At 59.0% G+C, this 22012-nt stretch overlaps 1 protein-coding gene across 5 annotated transcripts in view; it reads right to left on the bottom strand.

Annotated features, from left to right (window-relative positions):
- The window catches only part of SMOC2 (SPARC related modular calcium binding 2), a 164778-nt gene extending 144167 nt beyond the window's left edge, over positions 1-20611 (bottom strand). For 3 of the 5 annotated variants that reach the window (XM_078447586.2, XM_078447588.2, XM_078447591.2), the window contains exon 1: positions 20370-20611. In XM_078447586.2, the coding sequence (XP_078303712.1) occupies positions 20370-20453 (84 nt within the window). In that variant the 5' untranslated portion in view covers positions 20454-20611. The remainder of the gene's footprint in view (positions 1-20369) is intronic. The other 2 variants (XM_078447589.2, XM_078447590.2) reach the window with 1 other exon arrangement.
- Between the last annotated feature and the right edge of the window lie 1401 nt (positions 20612-22012).

Here is a 22012-nt window from a genome sequence, read left to right as displayed (position 1 = left end):
CTCCCTCCCCCCCCCCCCCCCAGCCTCCTTCCCACGCCGTCCTGCCTCACGGGGACGTAAACACACTGCAGGTGTCCCCTGCCTCCAGCCCGGGCCTGGAGAATTCGTCCTCTGGGACAGACGCACGTGCACACATGCTATGAAAAGTATGCTTTCTTCTGAAGACTTCTGGAAGCTGCCTCCAGCGGACGTTCCTTCCTCGCCTACGGACCCAGACGGCAGCCAGCGGACCCTCGGCCGCGGCCACCCTCCCCACCCGGCGCTGCCCCGCCCGCTGGAGGGCACTCGGAAGTTCTGGGCTGAGCAAAGGGCTGGGAGCCGCTCTCTCACCGCGGACAAGAGTGAAGGCTGGCCTTCTATCTGCAACCCAGAATCCAAACTATAAAAACTAAATCTGAGGGGCACCTGGGTGGCTCGGTCGGTTGAGCGGCCGACTTCGGCTCAGGTCACGATCTTATGGTTCGTGAGGTCGAGCCCCGCATGGGGCTCTGTGCTGACAGCTCGGAGCCAGGAGCCTGCTTCCGATTCTGTGTCTCCCTCTCTCTCTCTGCCCCTCCCCTGCTCACCCTCTGTCTCTGTCTCTCTCAAAAAATGAAAAAATGTTAAAAAATTTTTCTTAATAAAGAAATAGATAATAAAAATAAAAAACTGAAGTCGAGAAAACTATAGAAAAGGACAGCTGCAGGATTGACGACTGTTTTTTGCTGAGTAGAGACCATATAAACCAACATAGAAATTCATTTTTTATTAAAAAAATAACCCAGAAGGAATGTGTTGAAGATTTGGCAAGAAGCGGCAGTTAAGTAAAGCAGCAGGCACCCACACAGGCGGGCTGGGCTCTCCCCGCGCCGGACGGGACCCAGCTCTGATAAACACAGTCTGGCCCGGGGGGATCTACCCCAGGCATAGGTAGCCCCCACCCCAGGCAGGGCTTTGCTGTGGTCCCTGGGGCCTCGCCTGGGTCGCTGGGCCCCCTCTGTGACCGCCGTGGGGGGCACACGCGTTCAGGGCTGCAGACAGTCGGAACCCGGGCAGGCTCACGGGCACTTGCGTAGACACTACCTGATTCGAATTCCCTTCCCTGGTGGCTCACACTTTCTACTCCTCTGCCCACTGGCTTTCTTAACACAACACTGTCCCAGAGTTTCCTGTTTCTGAGACAGCAGAGTAGAGCTGACTAGTACAATCCTGAGGGAAACCTGGGAATTCTGAAATACTACTGCTTACGAGTTCAATAACAAATATGTCGAAAGTCTATGGCACATGATATCTCCAAGTCTGCCCATCCGCGGTTTGTGGGAACGTCACCATCAACGGGACGTAACGCAGACCTCTGAACCTCGGGTGCGCGGGTGTGGGAAGAAAACAATGGCAAAAAGGACTGAACACGCATGGGGCTGGTGGCGACTGGGACAATCCTCGTGGGAGGACTTGTCTAGCGCTTCCCCAGGGAACAGAACACGTCCAGAAACAGCTCTGGACAAGCCGCCCCTCCAGCTGGATGAACGGGTTGCCAGTAGGTCATCCCGGAAGGAGTCGCCGCGAGGCCAGCGGCCACAGCTATCGCCCGCGTAGACCCAGGGTCGTGATGCGGAACCCGACCCCAGCTCTGTCCTTTCCGGCTGGCCTCCCTCCACAGAAACCCCTTCCCTGCAGGTGCACCTGCCCCTCGGACCTTGGCAACGCCCCGGGGCCCCGCCGGCCCACACCGACGTCCCCTGTGGTCACCTGAGAATGACCGTTAGGACAGCGGTAATTTTCCAGGTCGGTTGGCAAGGTAGCATTTTATGACTTTCTGTGTTTCAAGTTTGGGTCAGTAGGGTGTCTTGGAGACAGAGCACCTGAGAGCTGGATGCGTGAGGGAGGGGCGGTAATGTCCCTGGTGATGCAGTGACACAGAGCAAGCCCACGAGAGCCACCCCCACTGTCCGGCAGGGCCGGACCCCAACAGCGTCCCCAACGTAGGGACCTCCAAATAACACACCGCTTAGTGTCTCACAGATCACGACCAACATGGCCGAAAGTCATTTGAATCTTCAAAACTGTGGGGAGAAAAGTTTCTCCCACAACCTGGTCACCCACTTGGCCCTCTTCCCAGGAACGCCCCCACCACTCAGTCTCACCAGGTCACATAGTACTTAGGGTGGCGGGAAGGGGGGTGGGCATACAGCATACACTGGGAGCCCCTGAGGTCAGGTCATTCCAAGGCTGATGCGCCCCATCTCTGGAGCCTCCTGTCTCCCTACGACCTCTAAGCTCCCCTTCCACTCCCCCTCCCTAAACATCTCCGCAGAGGTATGGGAAAGCATGAGATGAGAGCCTCGTGCGTGTCCAACACCAAGAGTTCGGGGTTCTGCAAGCAAACAGAGAGCTCAGAGGGGCCCGAGATCCTCAGGGCGGAGGCCGCCCAGAAGGGGCGCTGGGAGAAGGAGGATGCACCCCAGCGCAGAAGGGACCACCTGATCCACGGGCGCCGGGCAGTTCTAACCCAGGCGCACTGACGACCCCATTGCAAGTGTCAAATTTTCCCCAATCTGTCAAAGATTGGCACGAACTTCAGAATATGGGAACAGCCTTCGTTATACTTGACGGAGCGAGAACCCAAAGTTACCCACAAAGCGGGCTCCAGCAATGGACCTGCTGACCCAGAATCGTCGAAAGCTAAGGGGGGAGAGGGAGGGATGGTCGGGTGGGGGAAGGGCACAGCCCAGGCCTCTTGGCTGGTCTAGACAAGAGGCACCATCAAGGATTCCTGTGAAATGAGCAACCACGCTCACGCTCCTGCAAAGCTGACACACCACCTCCTCGCCAAGGGCCTCCATTTATCCGCATCGAAGCCCCGACCTGGAATGTCGCACGTTAGACGGTAGTGTCCTGAAAAAACTTGGGACAGCATGAGCCCCACGGAGAGTCAAGGGCACTGGGGACGCCCGGCGTGCGCCTCACTTCCCGCTGGGTGCCAGATGCCAGGTTCGGTCACGAGAACCGCATGTCCGCACAGATCCTACCTTGTTAGCTATGCTAGGAGAGAAGGCCAGGTAACATCCCGAAGGCTTTAAACACTGCAAGTCAACCCCAGCTTCTCAGTAAATATTAAAAGAAAAACCAACACGATGGTCAAATGAAAAGCCACTAGAAGAGTAAACCTTACTCAGTGTGCTGTACGAGAAGGGGTGAACCTCTAAAAGGTTACCCTGCACATTACCGTTCTAGGTAGTCTCTAAAAAGCACCCCAAAAGATTGCCGAGTGATTCCTTTTAAGTTCATAGTGTGCCCAGCACCAAGGGGATGAGCTTAGACTTTCCCTCTCCAACCAAATTACCACGTAAGCACGGACATCCTACAGACAGACGTATGCCAGGGCTCCCAGGGTCTGTGGCCAAGGCCAAGGATCAACCACAGACCTTCCTGTGCTCTCCTGGGGCCAGATTGTTCCTCCCCATCACGTAACAAGCATTTAAAGAGAAGAAAAGCCCCAGGGGCGTTCATATTGTTTTGCGCCCATAGTGTCAAAAATGGATTCTATTGTCTATTAACACATTTCCACCAAAATAAGTCCTTCACAATAATGGATGCGATTACACTGTGGAGGTTTGAGTGCTGAAATCATTTTTGGTAAAAATCAGCCTTAGATTTCACCTTAAACATCAAGGGAGCGAAGAGGGTGAGCAGACCCCCGACCCCTTCTAACTCCCAGGCCGGTGACAGGACTCGCTCTCTCTCTCGCCTCCCCAACGCCTCGACGCCACCGAATAAAGAGATTAAACACTATCATCACAAAAGTGTTTTTCAAAACCAGGTGGGAAAGTCGTGAAGTCGACGCAGCAAAATCAAGCAGACGTGCCCGGAGGCACCGTGTGGGTCGGCGGGGTTATCTCTCAAAATGTCTGTTATGTGGTTATGTCGTTTCTAGAACGTCTTCTAATCTCCTAGGAAGGACACCCCGTCCTGTCTCCGTAAAGAGCTGCTCACGGGGCCGGGCTTGGGGTACGTTCTTCTTTGGAGGCGCCTCTGGCCACTTAAACGTGTGCTTAATGGTCGCGGGGGCGTGACCACTTAAGTCGGAGGCAAGGGCAGGGCCCCCGAGGAAACCTTGTTGGCACATCAGTCCAGCAACGCGACCTCAACCCACCTACATTCCATGCGCATCACGTCCGAAGGTGCCTCCCGAGGGGACCTGCAGAGCTCACGCTGGCAGCCCGAGACACAGGCACCGCGAAGCCTTCGGAGGCCAACACCTCCACTTGGGCGACTCACGTGACTCACACAGGAGACCATGGGGCGCGGGGAGAAAGGTCTGGCCCGCAGCCCCACGGGGACCCTGGACGGTCCCCCCCACGACAGCCTGGGCCCCCAGATGGCAACAGCGCCCCCCACCCCGACGACGCAGCTACTGACGCTTAATCCATCCAGGCCCCAAGTTTCTCCCCGCAGAGTGGAGTGTCAGCAGCCCCCTCGGGGCACCGCTTGTGGGGAGGGGGCATCGGCGTCCCAGTAAGTGGTGTTTCTAGCGCAGCGGTCCCAGCAAGGGGGCACTCTGCAATTCCTTTTAAATTGGTCCACTGGTGGGGTGCCTGGGTGGCTCGGTCGGTTAAGCGGCCGACTTCGGCTCAGGTCATGATCTCACGGTCCGTGAGTTCGAGCCCCGCGTCGGGCTCCGTGCTGACAGCTCAGAGCCTGGAGCCCGTTTCAGATTCTGTGTCTCCCTCCCTCTCTGCCCCTCCCCCGTTCATGCTCTGTGTCTCTCTGTCTCAAAAATAAATAAACATTAAAAAAAATTTTTTTTTAAATTAAAAAAAATAAATTAGTCCACTGGTTTCCAAGGTGTACTTAATACATTCGCTTTTAAATTTTTTTTTTTTTTTCAACGTTTTTTATTTATTTTTGGGACAGAGAGAGACAGAGCATGAGCGGGGGAGGGGCAGAGAGAGAGGGAGACACAGAATCGGAAACAGGCTCCAGGCTCCGAGCCATCAGCCCAGAGCCTGACGCGGGGCTCGAACTCACGGACCGTGAGATCGTGACCTGGCTGAAGTCGGACGCCCAACCGACTGAGCCACCCAGGGCCCCTAGCTTTTAATCGTTACAAAGTGAGAGTAATAAGATATGCCTGACTCGCCGTCCCGGCTTTTGTGCAGCTCCTCGCGGAGCTGGCCCCAGACCAACCTGAGGGTCCGGAAGGCTTCCCGGAGGAAGAGCCGGCGTTTCTGGCAAGTGAGGGAGGCAGAGCACGCAAACACCCCGACACAGGACGCCCGGCAGGTGTGCAGGTGGGGCTCGGCACAGCAAGGGCGTAGCAGGCCACGCTGCAAATAGCCCAGCGCAGGGTGGACACGTGGAGGGTCGCGGCCGAGCCCAAGACGCCTGGTCTCCCTTCAAAGAGCTGGACGCTAAGCCACCGCGGCGGAGGAAGCGTGTGTTGACAGGGACAGCGATCACAGGCACGGTGACGGAGGGGGACGTCCTCCCATCCCACAGCACCAAAGACTGAGACTCCGCGGCCGGCCCCGCCCCCCCACCTCGTGACCAGACTGAGTCCTCCTGCCCACTGACCACAGGGGCCCAGCGAGGGGCCCTCCTGCAGGATTTCGTCCCCAGGGGTCCCTCCAGAACAAGTCCGGGAGGCCCGTGTGGCGCTAAATCCCACGCCAGAGTCTGTCTCGGGACGGGCCCCAGTGTCCATTTCTCCGGCGGGTGAACAGGGTGAGCCATGTGTCGTACCCCGAGGGCCGGCAGGGGAGGACGGCACACGTGAGGGGACGCGGCCGTGAAAGCACTGAGACCAAGAAGAACGGGAGCAGGATGTCACTATCAGACCAGTTAGGAAGTTCCCGAACAGCAGGCAAGAGAGAGAGAACAAAAGCTTCTGGAGAGACCAGCACTCTCCCTCTGCTGGGCCCGCTGCCCCCATCACCTGGGCCAGACTGATCTCCAGTGCGCTCGTCCCGGGAGACAGGCCGGGAGTCCCCGGCCCCCAGACGACAGCCGGAGCAGCACGTGGCCAGCGCCCGGCGGGTCTGTGACCCTGGCAGTGCTCACAGAGGAGGCTGGCTACGCAGGGTCCGGGAACCCCTATCACACCCACACAGGTAACGTTAGAATCTGTGCTGCCCATTTACACTTGACGTCTCCCGGTCACTTTACAACCACCAGCCACCCACGGGTCGGTACAGGCCGCCAGTGAGTCCTGCACAGGGGCCCCCTGTGACTGTGCCCGTCAGTCCCCGGCCCTCCCCCAATGAGGAGTCACTCCCGGGTGAGAGGGGCAGTGGCCACTCCGGGACCCGCGTGCTGCCCTGAGCTTTGCTCTGATTTATACTTTGTTTCTGTTTTGTGTTTTAATTTTTGTAATTTTATTTATTGTTGACAGAGAAAGAGAGAGCATGAGAGGGGGAGGGCCAGAGAAAGGAGGAGTCACTGAATCCCAAGGAGGCTCCAGGCTCTGAGCTGTCAGCACAGAGCCCGACGCGGGGCTCGAACCCACAAAGCGAGAGACCATGACCGGGGCCGACGTCGGGTGCTCAACTGACCGAGCCACCCAGGCGCCCGTCCCAGTTTATACTCTGTAAAGGGTGGACTGCATCACACACGTTTCTGTCCCGTGTTTGCACGTGTCCCCCACCTGGGCCCTCACGTCGGAGTCCAGACCCGCAGGTCTGTCCAAGTTACAGGACAGAGCAGGATGGGTCCAGCCGCCCGCAACGGGTCTCCGGGAGACGGAGGACGCCAGGCGGGGCCTGGCTCATTCCACACTGTGTACCGTCCGCCACACTGAAAAACCTGAGCGTGACCGGAAAACGGCCACCTCGCACTCATGCGTGTGCACCTGTTCCCGGTCAGACCCTTCAACCTCCTGCCGCCTGACTCCCACCTAAGCTCACGTGGCTGGGGCAGAAGGAGGAAGGCTGAGCTCACAGACTTTCCTCCCGCACGGGCCACTCACCTCCCTCCCCGTCCGCCCGACTCCCCACTGCTCCCTCCTCTGCTCTCTGGTGACACTTTGTAGTCCCTGGTCCTGTGCTGCACACGAAGACGCTCCTGCTAACAGTACCTGTCCCCAGAGCCCCCGGCACCCTGCTCTCCCCGCCTCCGTCCTGAGAGCACTGGTCAATCTAGCTCCGCGCAGAGAGCCCGTAAGTAAAGGACACTGCGACCCTGCAGAGTAGACGCTTTGTCTCCACCATCGCCAAAACACGAAGCCCACGCCCAAAAGTCACTGTCACCACCCAGTGGCAGCAAGAAACGTGTGCAGGAGCAGCCCTACTAGGGGGCCACGAGGGTCCCGATCCACAGAAAGAGCGCGGGCGTGGGAGGGACCCTCCACGCAGCCTGGCTTTGTTGTGCATCCAAACCGAGCCACGGGATGCAGGTTAACACCAGGGAAGGACCGTCCCTTCGGAATGCCCACCACCCAGAGTCCCATCCCCTTCACGCCCCACGCATGCCAGGGCCCTCCACCCCTCTCCCCACCTGACCACCACTGCACCTCCCACAACCCGCCCACATCCCGCCTTCTTCCATGCCCCGCCCATCCCACCTCCCCATGCCCCACCCACCCCCTCCCACCCTGCCTCCCCCACCCCCCACCTTCCACACCCCTCCCACTCCACCTCCATGCCCCACTCACCCCCACCCATCCCGTCTCCCCCACACCCCACCTCCCACACCCCGCCCGTGTCCCGCCCACGCTGCCTCCCTCCACGCCCCTCCCCCCTCCACGCCCCGCCCACCCCACCTCCCCATGCCCCACCCCCACCAACCCCACCTCCCTCCACGCCCCGCCCACCCCCCCACCCATCCCGCCTCCCCCACACCCCACCTCCCACACCCTGCCCACGTCCCTCCCACCCTGCCTCCCTCCAACCCCCTCCCCCTCCACACCCCGCCCATCCCATCCCACCTTCCACACCCCGCCCACCCCACCTCCTCCCATGTCCCACCTCCTCATGCCCCACCTCCCTCTACCCACCTGCCTCCCTCCAGCCCTATGCATACCCCCACCCCTGCCCAGGGCTCACTGGGCCCACACACCTAGCCATCTCCCTGCTCACAAGCTGTGACCGTTCACAAGTGTGTCATTCAAGAGTGACGTGTGCGACAAGCTTTCAAGTGGCCCCTGGCTTAGCAGCACTCACAAACCAGCCCTCACATTGTGACACCGCCACGGGAGGCCCAGCCCCACCCGCCCGCATGAACGTCTGTCCCCCGGTCCCCCGCTGGCAGGTCCCCCGCTGGCATCCGCACACGCAGGGGCCGGCCAGGGCACTGCCGCCCTTCACAATTGGAAAGCCACGTGCGGCCCCTACAGGCACGTGGCGGGGACCCCGAGCTCATTACCCATGTGCCCCTGCGCCACCCGGGCGCCCCTACATCCCCCGTGTGCCCCGGCACCACCCTGCACCGCCCCTGCACCCCTACATGCCCTCGAGGCACCACACTCGGAATGTGCACTGGGGAGTCTAGAGCAATTGCTTCCCCAGGGTCCTCCCTCCATTTGGGTGACATCAGGATGGCCTTAGGGTTTTTTCACTCTTCCTTCACTGTGGGGTTCCTGTCTCCACAGCTTTACTACCAACCCAACGGCTGGGCCGGGACATCTGACACCAGTGATGTTGAGTCAGGCCCCAGGAGCAATGATGAAATCTGCGTCCTTCTGTCCACACTGTCTTACCTGATTGTTATGTAACCTCCATAAAGTGAAGCAAGCAGTCTCAAGTATGCTTCAGAAAGTGAATTTTAAGGAGGGAAGGAGAGAGAGCATGAACGTTTCCAAGTTGAGGCGATGAGAGAGAAGCCAGCCTCTCCCGACGGGGAACCCAGTGCAGCCTCAGCCTCCGGGTACACCTGGGCTTGCAGGGCTGAGCCGGCCCTGCTGCCTCCCTCCTCCTCCTGCCTCCCTCCTCCTGCCTCCCTCCCACCTCCTGCCTCCCTCCCTCCTCCTGCCTCCCTCCCTCCTCCTGCCTCCCTCCCTCCTCCTGCCTCCCTCCTGCTCTCATTTCCGCCTCTGCACAGAGACAGCAACTCTTGGGATGAAAGGCAGCACCGGGAAATTGTTACTGTTACAACGTTGGCCTATTTTCAAGAAAACTCCTACATGAGAATCAGACCAAAGTGGACACTCCCCCCCCCCAACAATGGCCCGTCCAGGCTCCGGCATCGGAGAGCTCCCACCCTAACTCTAACCGAGAGACAGCTGAGGAGCCGGCACCAGGGACCCCCGCCCCAGCACCACAGCTGCACCCCTGCTGACACCCCTGGAGGCTCCCCGAGCAGCCCAGCCTGCCCTCTCGGGGCGCTTCCTGCTCTTGCCGACCCTCCCCAGACCCTGCAGCCCGGGGCAGGGGTGGGGGGCTCATGAGACCCTCTCCCGTGTCCAGGAGCCTGTCTTCGTAGTTTCCGCCCCCACCCCCGCCCCCCTCCCGCAACATTTCTGAAAGCGGTGACCCCCTCCCGTGGCCCCTGCCCCCCGCCACGCCTCCAGCCGGACACGGGTTGCGCGGCGCACAGCTGTCTTGTCTGCGGGACGGCGGAGCGCCCCGCGGCTGGACGGTGACCTGGGAGCAGCACCAGGCGCCCGGGGGAGGCTGCACGTCTGTCACGCGCCCCCCGGCCCTCAAGCACGTCCGACGCCCGGAACTGCTGTGTCGCAACTTTATTTACACACTGCGCGGGCCCGTCCCCCGGGGCATCCTCTGCTCCAAGGGACGCGCGCTGAGAGGCCCCCCCCCCCCCCGCCACGTGGACCGGGCGCTGGGCTGCAGGCACGGGGGTCACGGGCACCTCGGGCACAGCTGGGGGCCGCTCCCCCACCCGCCCTGCCGCGCTCGCCCCTGGGAGCACCCGGAGCTGGACCTCACAGCCGCAGACGCACGCAGGGCTGTCCTGAGCTCTCAAAGAAACTGGGAAGCCCAGAAAGAAAAGGAGGGAGAGTTAACTTAAAAAGTTGCGATGTTTTAAAACAAAACCCGGTTAGGATTTGGCCGAGTCAAGTTCTGGGTTAGTTCATGTGTTCTCAGACATTTCAGCTCAAGGAGCCCGACGACCTAGGGGCCTCTCCATCCTCCCTGTGGGGCCTCCCTGCTGATGCAGAGGCAGCCGAGGCCCGAGGCCAGGACGGCGGGGCCGCTGCAAGGGTGAGGCTGGCGGGCAGTGACCCCGTGCACGCTGCAGACGTCAAGAGACCCAAGGGCAGAGACAGAGATACAAATGCGTAAGAGACACAGAGAGACAGCTATAAAGAGAGAGACCGAGGGAGGGAGAGACAGAGATGAACACCTAACTCTGCTTTGCCAATTATTTTGTCACGTTTTGCTAAAGCTAAATTTGGGGTTTAGGTAAGAAGAACAAGGATGGGGGGAAAGGGCTGAGGTGCCAAGCCGCCGGGGAAGGAACGGTGCTCAGGGAGCACCGACCCGGGGCTGGACCCGAGCTCTGGGAGGCTGCTGGCCGGCCTCCTGTCCGATCGCACCCCGGAAGCATCGGCCCGGACGTGCCCGCCCCCAGGGAGGCACTGGATTCAGAGCTGCTCAGCCCGGATTCTGCGGGACACAGGCTGCCCCACCTGAGCGTCCAGGGCCTGCTCGAGCCCGGGGCGTGGGTGCACAGCCCTATGAGGGACGCAGACCAGAGGCCAGGGCCCCTCGCGGCCCAGGCCGCACTCCAGGACTCCCAGAGCCCGGGGACAGACCCCCCGTCCCAGCAGCAACCCGCAGGGCTACCCTGCACCACACTGGGACCCTGACAGCCTCCAGGAAGCTGGGAATAAACACCGGGCGCTGTGGAGGTCTGGAAAACCCCAGAACAGCGGGCATGGCCTCCTGACGGCCTCCAGAGCCCAGTCTGCGGGCCACCCAGCGACGGCAGAAGGTGCAGAGAGAAGAGGTCTGGACACGAAGGAAGGGGAGGGACGGAGAAATGAATGAGAATGGGGCCAACAAGGACTTTTCTAAATGTCCTTCCGATTTTGGGCCACAAAGAAATGTAAATGGCCCCCAAGCCCGTGCAGGTGAGCGGTCCACAGGAGCGTGTGCAAAGAGCCCGCAGACTTGGGGAAGGGGCACGATCGTTTTCCGGGGAAGATCCATCATAGAGTAGTCTGTTTGAGAGCTTCTGTCCCTGGAGCACGAGGACAGCAAATAACAATTTAGGACAAAGTAAGCGAAGCCACTGCTTCCGATAACAGTCGGACGCGCTGAGTGAGCCCATCTCGCAGCGTCCCGGGGGCAGCGGGGGCCGCCCCCGACTGGCTGCTTAGAGCCACCGTTCTACCCCAGTAACACGGCGCGCCTGTCCCACAGCTGAGCAACAGCCCGAATTCAACAGGCTGATCCCAGACTTCCAAACACAGCTTCCGGAAACATCAGCTACAAGTGTCCCTGTTTCTCCCTTCCCTGATTTAGCATCTCCTCAGGTTGAGTCAAATCTTTAAAACTGGGGAGTTGAATGTGGGGCCTGCACTCACACTAAGTGGCAGCGGCCCATGGGGTCTTCTCGATGTCAAGGTGGCGGGGGCTCGGCTGGCGGTCAAACCCCAAAGCCCACCCAGGAGCCCCTCCTGGAGCCGCAGCCCGGCTGCTCTCGGGCTCCCCCCTGTGGCCGATGCCGGAACGTTAGCACCTGAGCATAAAACCCAGCGGAGCGACCACACCTGTGCTCTCTGAGCCGGGTGTCACGGTGGCCCCGGAGGCCAGAGTGCCTAGGAAGGGCTCCGGGACGCCACCTGGATTACAGCTCTGAATGCAAAGAATGATCCGTCTGCGACCACTCCCTCCAAAAGATCAATCTTCGAAGAATGAAGACCTGATTATCAGGAACACACATCTGCAGATTCGGCAAAGCTACACCTTAGCAAACGTGTATGTTCAGGTCAGAGCTGTTGCTCACTTTCCTTATCCTGAGGCGCTTACAAAAATCTAAAATACACACGCCCACGAAATATATACAGCGTCTTGGCCAGTATGAGGACACGCGAGATAACATCGCAGGAGCACAGGAAGCTGGCTGTCTATTTTAAGAGAGAAAACGAGTGTGAAAACAAGTTATTATATCACACGGAACTCCTAGTCCCACGAACCAGATACAGTCGTCCTGACGCTTAGAAGACCACGTCCACGTCTCCGGGAGATATCCTGTGTGCAAGGAGCTAGAACCAGAACAGCTAGGAGTATCCGTAGCTGGTGGAACGACCTTGTTCACAAACTGTCAGTTATCGGGGTTTTTTGGAGCAAGGTTCACAGGAACGTGTACTTGGGCGTCTGATGTAGGGCTTCGCTGATTTCTGCGGCACTGATTCTCAGAGCGGGGGGAGGAGGGGACAGACATACCCAGAGCTCCTGGGGCTTCTTCCTTGGCACAGTGAACCAACACGGCAAATGGACATGTGCCCGTGTCTCATATCCCGGGACTGAATCCTAGCCTGTCCCTCGGGTGCATGGAGGCCAACCCTCTTACTGGAAGACAGAGGAGCGAGTGCTCAACAAATTTGCATAAGCCAGAGGGGACAGTCCCCATCTGAGATGATGGGATCAGGATGCAAATCTAGTTGTAACGGGAAAAACACAGAAAAGACCACTTACAACGACGACAGGGAGAGTCACCGCATGGAGAACCCCGCATCACCCCACTACTGCCTCAGACGAGGTCGTGCTTGGCGGCTTAGTGGCCGACTGCTTTCGAGCTCTTGCATCTAGACTGGGGGCCATATTCCCAAAGGGATATGGGTCGGCCAGAGCCCAGAATGGAGCCCGTCCAGAAAGGAAGCCGGGAGCCTCGGGCCCGCGGATCCCCGTAGAAGGGCTGACAGCAGACTCGGGGCAGTGCTCAGCCGGCGCCCCGGGCACGTGGATGAGTTCCTTTGTCTTCAGAGCTCTCTAAACCCTGGAGAGACAGCCCAGGCCTGAGAAGCAAGGGGTCTGGCCTCCAGAAGACCCAGTGATCTTCTCTAACCACTTCCACGAATGGCCCATGCAAACCGATGACGTAAATTCTTGTGGATTTGGATACAGATGAATTTTAATTTTTTTAATGTTTTTATCTATTTTTGAGACAGAGGGAGACAGAGCACGGGCAGGGGAGGGGCAGAGAGAGAGAGAGAGAGGGAGACACAGAATCTGAAGCAGGCTCCAGGTTCCGAGCCGTCAGCACAGAGCCCGACGCGGGGCTCGAACCCACGGACCGCGAGATCGCGACCTGAGCTGAAGTCGGACGCCCAACCGACTGAGCCGCCCAGGCGCCCCCAGACGAATTGTTAAAGACTGTGTGATTCTCAGCCCACGTTAAAACCAAACCCCTTCCAGAGAGAATCCTGCTGATGACAAATCGTATTCCGTAGTGGGTGCCATTGGAGCAGGACACAAGACGTTTCTGTTCTCTCTTTTCAACATGTAAAACTTTGCATGTGTCTGTTTCCCAAAGATGAGGGACTCTGGGCCCTGACGCCCGGCACTCGGCCAGTTCCCTCAGCCAGTTCCATGGGAGACGGGGGGCCTCCCCATCCCCTCCCCCTTCCTCCCACGCCTGGCCCGTGGGCGGGGCAGGGGCGGGACGGGGGGGGGGGGGGGGGGGGGGCCGGGGAGCCCACACTGGACCGCAGGCCCCGCGGCCCGTTTGGGCTCCGTTTCCAGTGAAGACGCTACAGTTTAATAACGCACCTAACGTGCCTGATCTCTGGGAAGAAAGTATGATGGGAAAGCATAACATCAGTTTTCACTGCGCCAAAGGGGACTGCACGTCACCAAAGCGTGTCAGGGACACCTGTGCCCCACGCAGGTGACACACCGTCAGCATCACCGACCCCCAGCCCGCCAGGAACCCCCACGCTCCCATGCGCGAGGCGGCCTCAAGCCTGCCCGCCACAGACTGGCGGGACACTCGCTTCTCTCTCCCAAAGATCTTTTTCCATTAATTTTACATATATTTAAAATCTCAGTCACACACTCCCCAACCCCATGTGGAATGAATCAGTACACAGCTGAGAACAAACAATGCACTAAATTCTGCTCTAAAACCTTCCTTCGAATCTGGAGCATTGTTTTCAAAATTACCAGCGTTTGTGGAATTTATTATCTTGTAATTTCCCTTTCGTAGTTCAGCGTGATTGGCTCTCCTCCATGGGGCAACTGCATATTATGAAGCCTTTATGTCACTTTGATCTGGAATGCAAGGAAGGGTCCCTGCGGCCGGGGAGCCGTGAGGGTGGCTCTGTGACAGCTGTGTTCAACCATAATATTCCTCAGGGCTCTAGGAATCCTTAGGGCAGGGTCGCAGAGGGAAGCTGCCCCGTGCAGAGTCAACCAGAAACAGACCAGCTGCGTGGAGAAAGGGCACGTCGACGTCCAGTCCGACGAGCGAAGAAGGGGAGGACAATGAGAAAGCCCCCGCGCTGGGGTCAGGTTCTGGGCCACAGGGGGGCCGCCGGACCCCAGCGCCCGGAGCTCCCAGGCAGCTGGAAAGTCTTGGGGAAGGGCGCCTGCCAAACCCCAGAGGCAAGTCGGGTCCTTCACGAACACCAGGTTCCCTCAGAAATTAAGATCATCAGGGGCGCCTGGGTGGCGTAGTCGGTTAAGCGTCCGACTTCAGCCGGGTCACGATCTCGCGGTCCCTGAGTTCGAGCCCCGCGTCAGGCTCTGGGCTGATGGCTTGGAGCCTGTTTCCGATTCTGTGTCTCCCTCTCTCTCTGCCCCTCCCCCGTTCATGCTCTGTCTCTCTCTGTCCCAAAAATAAATAAAAAACGTTGAAAAAAAAAAAAAAAAAAAAAGAAATTAAGATCATCAGTCGGCCCGCTCAGCGACGCACCGTCCGTCCTGCCTCGGAGCGTGTGCGAACACTTCTCGGCCACCTCCCGCCCAGACACAAAAGTGTGGCGCCCTTGCAAAGAGGCAGATCTGCTCGCTGGTCAGAGGACCCTCGCCGTCGGGGCAGATGGGACGGCCAGAAAGTCTCCCCGAGGCTCCAGGTGCCCCGTGCCCTCCCCTGCCGCCCTGAGGGAGGTGGGGACCCTGCCGCGAGGGCTCCCCAACACGGTCCTCACGGGACAGGGCCCGAGACAGCCTCCCTCACGGCGAGGCCTCAGCATGGCCTCCCGAGCGCCAACCCTCGCCCACGGCACAGAATGTCCTCGGCCTGGCCCGGGACACGTCCATCATCCCGTCTGCCCGTTGTGGGCTGGGCTGGGCACTGTTTCACCAACAAGCCAACGAACTTGCTCTCTAAGAAGTGACCAGAATCCAACAAGTTTGCGAACATCCAGAATGCAGCGGGGCTGACGGCCCCAGGCCGCACTGAAGTGTTCTCAAGCGGTGATCAAACACGCCACACGTTATTGTGTTGACCTCAAACTCTTCATGCTTTCTGAAACTTCATTATTATCGTGAGAGACCGTGCCAGCAACCTCAACCCTTAAGCGCTGGCTTACCACCCCCCCAAAGGTGTGGGGCTTGCTAACGGACGGGTCGTAACATGATGCGGGGGGACAGGATGGCAGCCGGGCCCCCCCCTCAGCAAGCTGACCACCGGGGCAGAGCCAGGAGGAGGGGACGCACCAGCGCTGGCAAGGAGGGACTGTGGGGGACAGCAATCAGAAGGTTCTTCTGGATTTCAGGGCCAGCTACCGCAGCCACGGCCGCACGGATGGCGGGTGTCCTGGTGACAGACGCCGAGAGGGCCCGCCGTGATTCGGGCAGAAGGAGGACGAGAAAGACCACCAGGGAAAAGCGAGTAGAGGAGGGAAGGCCCCTCCCGGAGGAAGGAAGCACTCACCGTAGGGACACTTCACCTCCTCTGCGCCAGACCCGTCCATCACCTGCCACAGTATGTCATACGCGGCAAAGTTTGGGCAGAATCGGGGATTTAGTCGTCATTCTAAGACTGCCCTCCTGTCAAAAGTTCTCATTAAATTTAGCCAGATAGTACACAAGTTTCCATTTATTATTTCTTTTTTTTTTTTAATTCTGACGATATAAATGCGTTAACGTTTTACTTGGCTCCAATTTTTTGTGTTTTATTAGGAATCTTTGCTCTTTGATTTTCAGCCTGGGACTGCGAAACCACATAAAAATGTCTGTTAGTAATACTTTGAGAATAATTTCTTCTCAGCCCATGTGAACTTAGGATTTTATTCTCTGAATTCTTTCCTCTTGTGGGCTTTGGTTAAATACTTAACGTATCGAGCGTTATTCAGACTCCAAGCACGTACGGATATTAATAGCGGGATCCTACCCCGTTACCAACCCCATCAAGCGGGGACACAGAGAGGGGACAATTCTAATTTTCTAATTCTAAGTCGTAATTTTTCTTCCCTAATGCCAAATCCCACTGGAGATTCATCATCCTCAGCCTTTGTCTGGTATGTGGAGAAAAGTGCAATTGTCATTCAGAAATAGAGGTGTTACCTCGCTCTGTCCCACTGTTCTGCCCCTCTTAACAACAGCCTCTGTCCTAACATCCTAGGGGGTCGGGAAGGCTTCTTTTGATATAGAATTGCCTGGAAATCTGTTCTGAGTCATCGTTACATCGATGCCCATTTACCACCCGATCCTCGTAGGGCCTGAGGCTGCTTATGTGTTTATTTATGGTCTTGACGTTGGGGCTTCTAGGTTGGAGACTGTCGCTTGTGGTGAGTTCTCTCCTCCCTCGCCGCCTCCGTGGCCGCTCTGCTGATGAATGAAACCCGGCCTTCCCGGAGCACCGTGCACTCAGAGCATATGCAGTGGGAGAAAACACGCAGAATCACTGCCTGTTGGGCACGTCTCATGCTGGGACGGTGCACATCCCACACACACACACCCCCGCCGCCATGGCTCAGAAACGCTGCTGTCAGACCCTCTCGGGGACGTGCTAATGACGAACTTTTTAAAATTTATATATGAGCAAACACTGTCACTCCTTCCCCCCCCCTTCTCTTTCAAAGCAAAGAAATACACATGGGGCACAAAACAGCCATCTCGACCCTGTCCTTCCACGTCCCCCAGACCAACGAGTCCGGAGCACGTCCCCTCCCCAGGGGGAAGGTAGGAGGGAAAAGAGTGTCGAGTTATAAAGTCCCTGAAGGTGTCACCGAAATTAGAGCAGGGAATGCCCGTCCCCCAAGGGAAGGAAAATAATTCCGGGTTGAATCTGGAAACAGCTAGATCAGCTTAGTGGCAGGGGCAGCTTCCCTGACTCTCCAGCGTGGGCGCAGCAGAACCTTTGTGGGCAGGTTGCTGAGGGCACACAGGAGAAGCACACACAAGATGCCCTTGACGGAGTGTGTGGTGCACGGAGGCGCTCAGTGCCACCACCTGTGCCTCCGGACAGGGCCCAGGAGATGGCACCCGCTGGCAACAAGACGTGGCAAGACGCCTGCCCCCTAAGCGTGGGCACTTGGCCTGCTCTACAGCGAGCCCGCTGGCCCGGCTCAAATTCCGTGGGAAGGGGGTCGCGTAACGCGCCTCCTCGCCACCCCGAAGGAAACCTGCAGGGACGGGCTGGCCGTCCGTCTGTCCAAACCCACACGACGACACTTGTGGCAAAGTGAAAGAAGAGGGATCGCACATGCCCACGCTGTGCCACAGTCTCAGCCCTTCACAGAAATAGCTCGAGACAAGTCAACCATTCCCACGAGAAAGGGACACCGTCTGGCCTTAGAATGTACCCACCTCTTAAAGGAAGGCAGACAAGTGGCCCCAATTAGGGCAGATTAATCACTTAACACCACCTGCTGATCGGCAGGAATACTGGAAAGTCTCACTGAGGACCAGGAGATCATAAAAGCCATCAGAAAGGGCTTCATGGTGCCATTTCTAAAGAACAACTTGGAAGGAAAAAAAAAAAAAAAGATAATAGTCAAGCAAAGCAGATTCCCTTAGCCTTGGACACAGAGCAGCGGAGGTGATCGAACCCAGGGACACTCTGACCGCATGACACCCAGACACAGACCAGGCGGTGTCGGGAGGAAGGCAGGCAGGTGCACGGTCCCGGGAAGCCAAGCGTGACGGGCTTCTGACCCACAGAGGTGGGGGAGTATCCCCGTCTCTAGGTGAGAAGAGAAGGTGGGAGAGACAGTGCATTGTCCAGCCCTGCACAATTTACCTCAACTAAGCGCAGGTAGCTGCCAGGAGCAAAGCGGTGCGTCCTAAGCACCCTGTGACGGGCGGGAAAACCACGAGAGGCCAGTGCCCTCACACCCGAAGGACACAGCACCACAGCCGACAGTTAAGGTCTTTCAAACTACCTCCTATGGACCAAAGGCACGGGCGCCATCCAAAGCAAGGTGAATGGGAGAAGAGACCCCCCGCACAGGAAAAGCCTTATCTTCAATCCGCACGGCAACCTAATCAGACAGCACTTTGTCCACACGACACCGATAAGCAACCTGGGGATTAAGAAACTTCAGTAACGTGTCTAGGGTCGTCACCCGTCCAGAAGACGCCACTCCCGGGCTCCCGGACTGTCTCTCGGATTTAGTGAAGATCAGATGTAAATCTTGCAGAGGAACCGAAAGCTCCCCGAATACTAGGCAGGGATGGGAAAAGAGATGGTCCCTACACCAGACCCAGGGCTCCCAACACTTCCCCGTGACCCTTCGGCCAACCTCTTGAATTCTCAGATGGCGGGGCGGGATGGGGAGGAACGTGCCAAAATATTTGAGGGCTTCAAAATCTTCTCCCGCCAGGGCACTGTGTTTGCACACGTAGCTTTCAGGCAGAAGGTCTCCCGGGAGGAGAGTGCAGTCAAGGGCCATCGCCCGCCCTGGAGTCCCCAGGCAGCTTTTCCTGCCGCCAGAAAACCCGAAGTAAATGTCACACAGAAGGGCGGCAGGGAGAGAAGAGAACCTACAGGGATGCCAACGGTTCCAACAGCTAACCGCCTCTTCTGCTTTTCCCGGGAGGTACCAACGGACCACGGTGCCCCCCGGGGAGCGGGCACATGGGACTCCACCCTTTACACTCTCAGAAAATCGTGGCAAGGGTAGGTAAGCCGCGGCCACAGCTCTAGGAGGAAATGCCAGTGTCTTCTTTTGAGATCCGGTCTGTTTCTCTGTGGCCTTCAGGGAGCTACTGGGGGGGGGGGGGGGGGAGGAGTCTGCCATGAGGAGCTTGTGCCCTAAGCGTGTTTGGGCCACGGAGGTAGACACCGGGATACGCACAGGAAACAGTGTCTGATGGCCTCTCCCGGAGATAAACGTTCTGCAGGAAGGCTGAGCCTGTGAAAACCTCCTTACAGCTTCCAGGGAGCAGTTTCTAATCTACAAGTCATTTGCAAGACACAAGGCAGGGACCCAAGGACGGTTCCAGAAGAATTTTAGGTATGAACAGTGAACTCACTAACGTCTTTTCCCCCTCACACTACTCCGAGGGGGGGAAAAAAGGCTCATAGGACTGCTTCAAATTTTTGCTGAAAAGCAGAACCGGACCACAGCTCCTTTCAAACCTCCGGTATTTTCGATACAATAAACGCCTTGAGGACAAGTCCCGCCACTTAAAAGGCATCTCTCCACCAGAGGTGTTCTCTCCACCTTCGTGTTTTCTCAAGCACTTGTTCAAAAACACATTTAAGTGGAATGTTTTCGTTTCTGCAGATTGCATTAATTACGGGTTTGCAAACACTGCGGAGCCCACGAGGTCCGCCCGAGCTGGGGGCTGCAGACACCCGGCCTGGGCCGGCGGCCGGTGGCTTGGCTCGGGCCCCGCACATAGCTCCGGGCTCGGCCCCGCGCGCCGCCGGCCAAGACTGCTGCAGAGAAGTCTCGGCTAAGAAAGAAAAACACACGGCGGTCAACCGCGGTGACCCACGCGCTCGGGAGCGCGCCTGCCTGCGCGCAGCACCCGGACCCGGAGAGGGCCCGGAAGGAGGGGCCGCGGGACGCGACTTGTGCCCGCGGAGACGGGCGAAAATAGGGTTTCTTTTTAATGTCACGTGCCTCCTCCTAGTCTCCCTCAGGGAGGGTCTCTGGGGCCGGCGGGCGAAGCACGGGGGGCTCAGGAGTTGGGCCCAGGACAGCAGCTCGCCCCCCCCACCCCACTCCCCGCAGGGGAGCCCCGGTGATGGAGGGGCGCGAGGCCGAGCGCGCTACGGGGCCCACGGGCCGGCAAGTGCGCGACCCGCCGAATGCCGGTGGGGGGGGTGGGGGGGAGGCCCTCGGGGCAATCCGGGGTCCGCGCGGGGCCCTGCCCACCCGCCAGCCGGAAGCGCGGGACCCCGAGGGCACCCCCACGCGGCGGGAAGAGCCCAGAAGCCCCACGCCGCCGCCCGGGCACCGGCCCGGGCCCCACCTGCTCGCACCCCGCCGGCGGGAGGCGGCGCCACGCTCCCGGGGGTCACCTGCTTCCCGCGCCCCGGGCGCTCGCGCGGGAAGGGGAGGCGGGGGGCCGCGTCCCCGCGGGACGACTCACCGTGAGCGCCGAGAACTTCTGCGCGGGCGCGGGCGGGAGCAGCCCGGCGAGCAGGGGCAGCCAGCAGAGCTGCGGGAGCAGCATGGTGACGCGCGCGGCACGCGGTCCTGTCCCCGCGCTGCGGGCGCCCGACTCCACCCGCCGCCCTCCGCACCCGGCGGCCCTCCGCGTCCCGTGCGGCTCCGCCGGCGGCTGTCAAATAACTCCCGAACTTCCCGGATCCTCCTCCCGCTCGCTCGCTCCGTCCCTCCCTCCCTCCCTCCCTCCTCCAGCCCCACCCCCGCGCCGCCGCCGCCGCGCCCCGCTCGGCTCCGCTCGGCTGCGCGCTCGGGCCGGGGGCCGCCCCGGGCGCGGGTCTGCGGGAGCGGGAGGTGGAGACGGGCCCCCGGGGCTGCGCCGCCAGTCAGTGCCGCGAGCGTGCCGGCTTCCCTGCGCGCGCACATGCGTGCACGCACATGCACACACGTGCACACACATGCACACGCGTGCACACATGCGCGCGCGCGTACACACGTGCGCATACATGCATACGCGCGTACACACGTGCACATACGCGCGCACACATGCATAGGCGCGCACACACGTGCACGCGCGCGCGCCCTAGGAGAGTGCCCGGCACGACCGCAAGACGCGCGGTGCCTCCTCCCCTCGCCTGCCCGGGAGCAGCGACCCGCTCCACTCACTACAGGCCCCGCGGTGCCCACCACTTGACGAGCCCAGGGCAGTCCCCAGCCCCCGCGGTTGTCCTAGACCTGTGGATTGCGATGCTACCGCATCCAGTCCTGAAGGTCGCCTCTCAAATCTGCTGATGGATTAGCTGGCTCTCCAGCAAGAGGCACCATCAACACCACAGGGTCCAGAAAATTCACGGAGGGCGGTGCGCCTTTGGCATTTTCAGCAGATTAATGCACTTGGGGGCGAATTTCGGAGTCGAACTTGGGGGGCTGACAGCGAGGCAAGTGTGGCAGGAATGCGGCTGCTTGTAAAGCGGCTCTGCGAAGGCGGCTCAGGTGTTTACGCAGGGAGCACAGGGGTGGCACAAGTTGCAAGGTCCGCAGCGAGGACCGGTTGGAAACGCAGAGAACTGTGCACACCCAGGCTCTGCATAGTATCCATTGCAGACGACATTGCTGAAATAGTTTAGCCTTGGCTTACAACTTTACAGGAGGAAAAAAAAAAAAGCTAATTCTGGCGCGCACAGAAAACCAGAGTGAGGATTTTCAAGAACAATGCCTCAATTGACTTGTCAGGGGCACGGGGAAAAAGAACAAAACAGAAAATCCAAATCTGATTTTTAATCGGATGTTTAATCTGAAGCTTTGGCCGGAAGAGGGGCTGTCTCGGCAAATTCTGCAACGGGTTACTGAGACAAAAGCTTGGTATTCCAAGCACAGGGTCCCACACTGCGGGGGGAGAGGGCGTCTCATTTCTGTCCGGGGGGTGATGGACGCAAGGCCGGGGAAGATGGGGAAGAAATGGGTCTTCCTGCAATCCACTAGGAAGTCCCCTTCAGATTCCAGAGCCCTGAGAATCTGCTGAGTGCTGAGATGCATTCCTCCTGGCCGGAGGGCTCAGGGGAAATTATAATAAAACTCTTGGGGCCTGAGAAACAGGTGAGCAAAGCAGCTGCAAATGATTCCGTA

The sequence above is a fragment of the Panthera onca genome, chromosome B2 (assembly GCF_046562875.1).
Source record: "Panthera onca isolate mPanOnc1 chromosome B2, mPanOnc1 haplotype 2, whole genome shotgun sequence".
Taxonomy (NCBI): Eukaryota; Metazoa; Chordata; class Mammalia; order Carnivora; family Felidae; genus Panthera; species Panthera onca.
The sequence above is the reverse complement of the archived record's forward strand: the minus strand, read 5'-3'. Positions and strand labels throughout refer to the sequence as shown.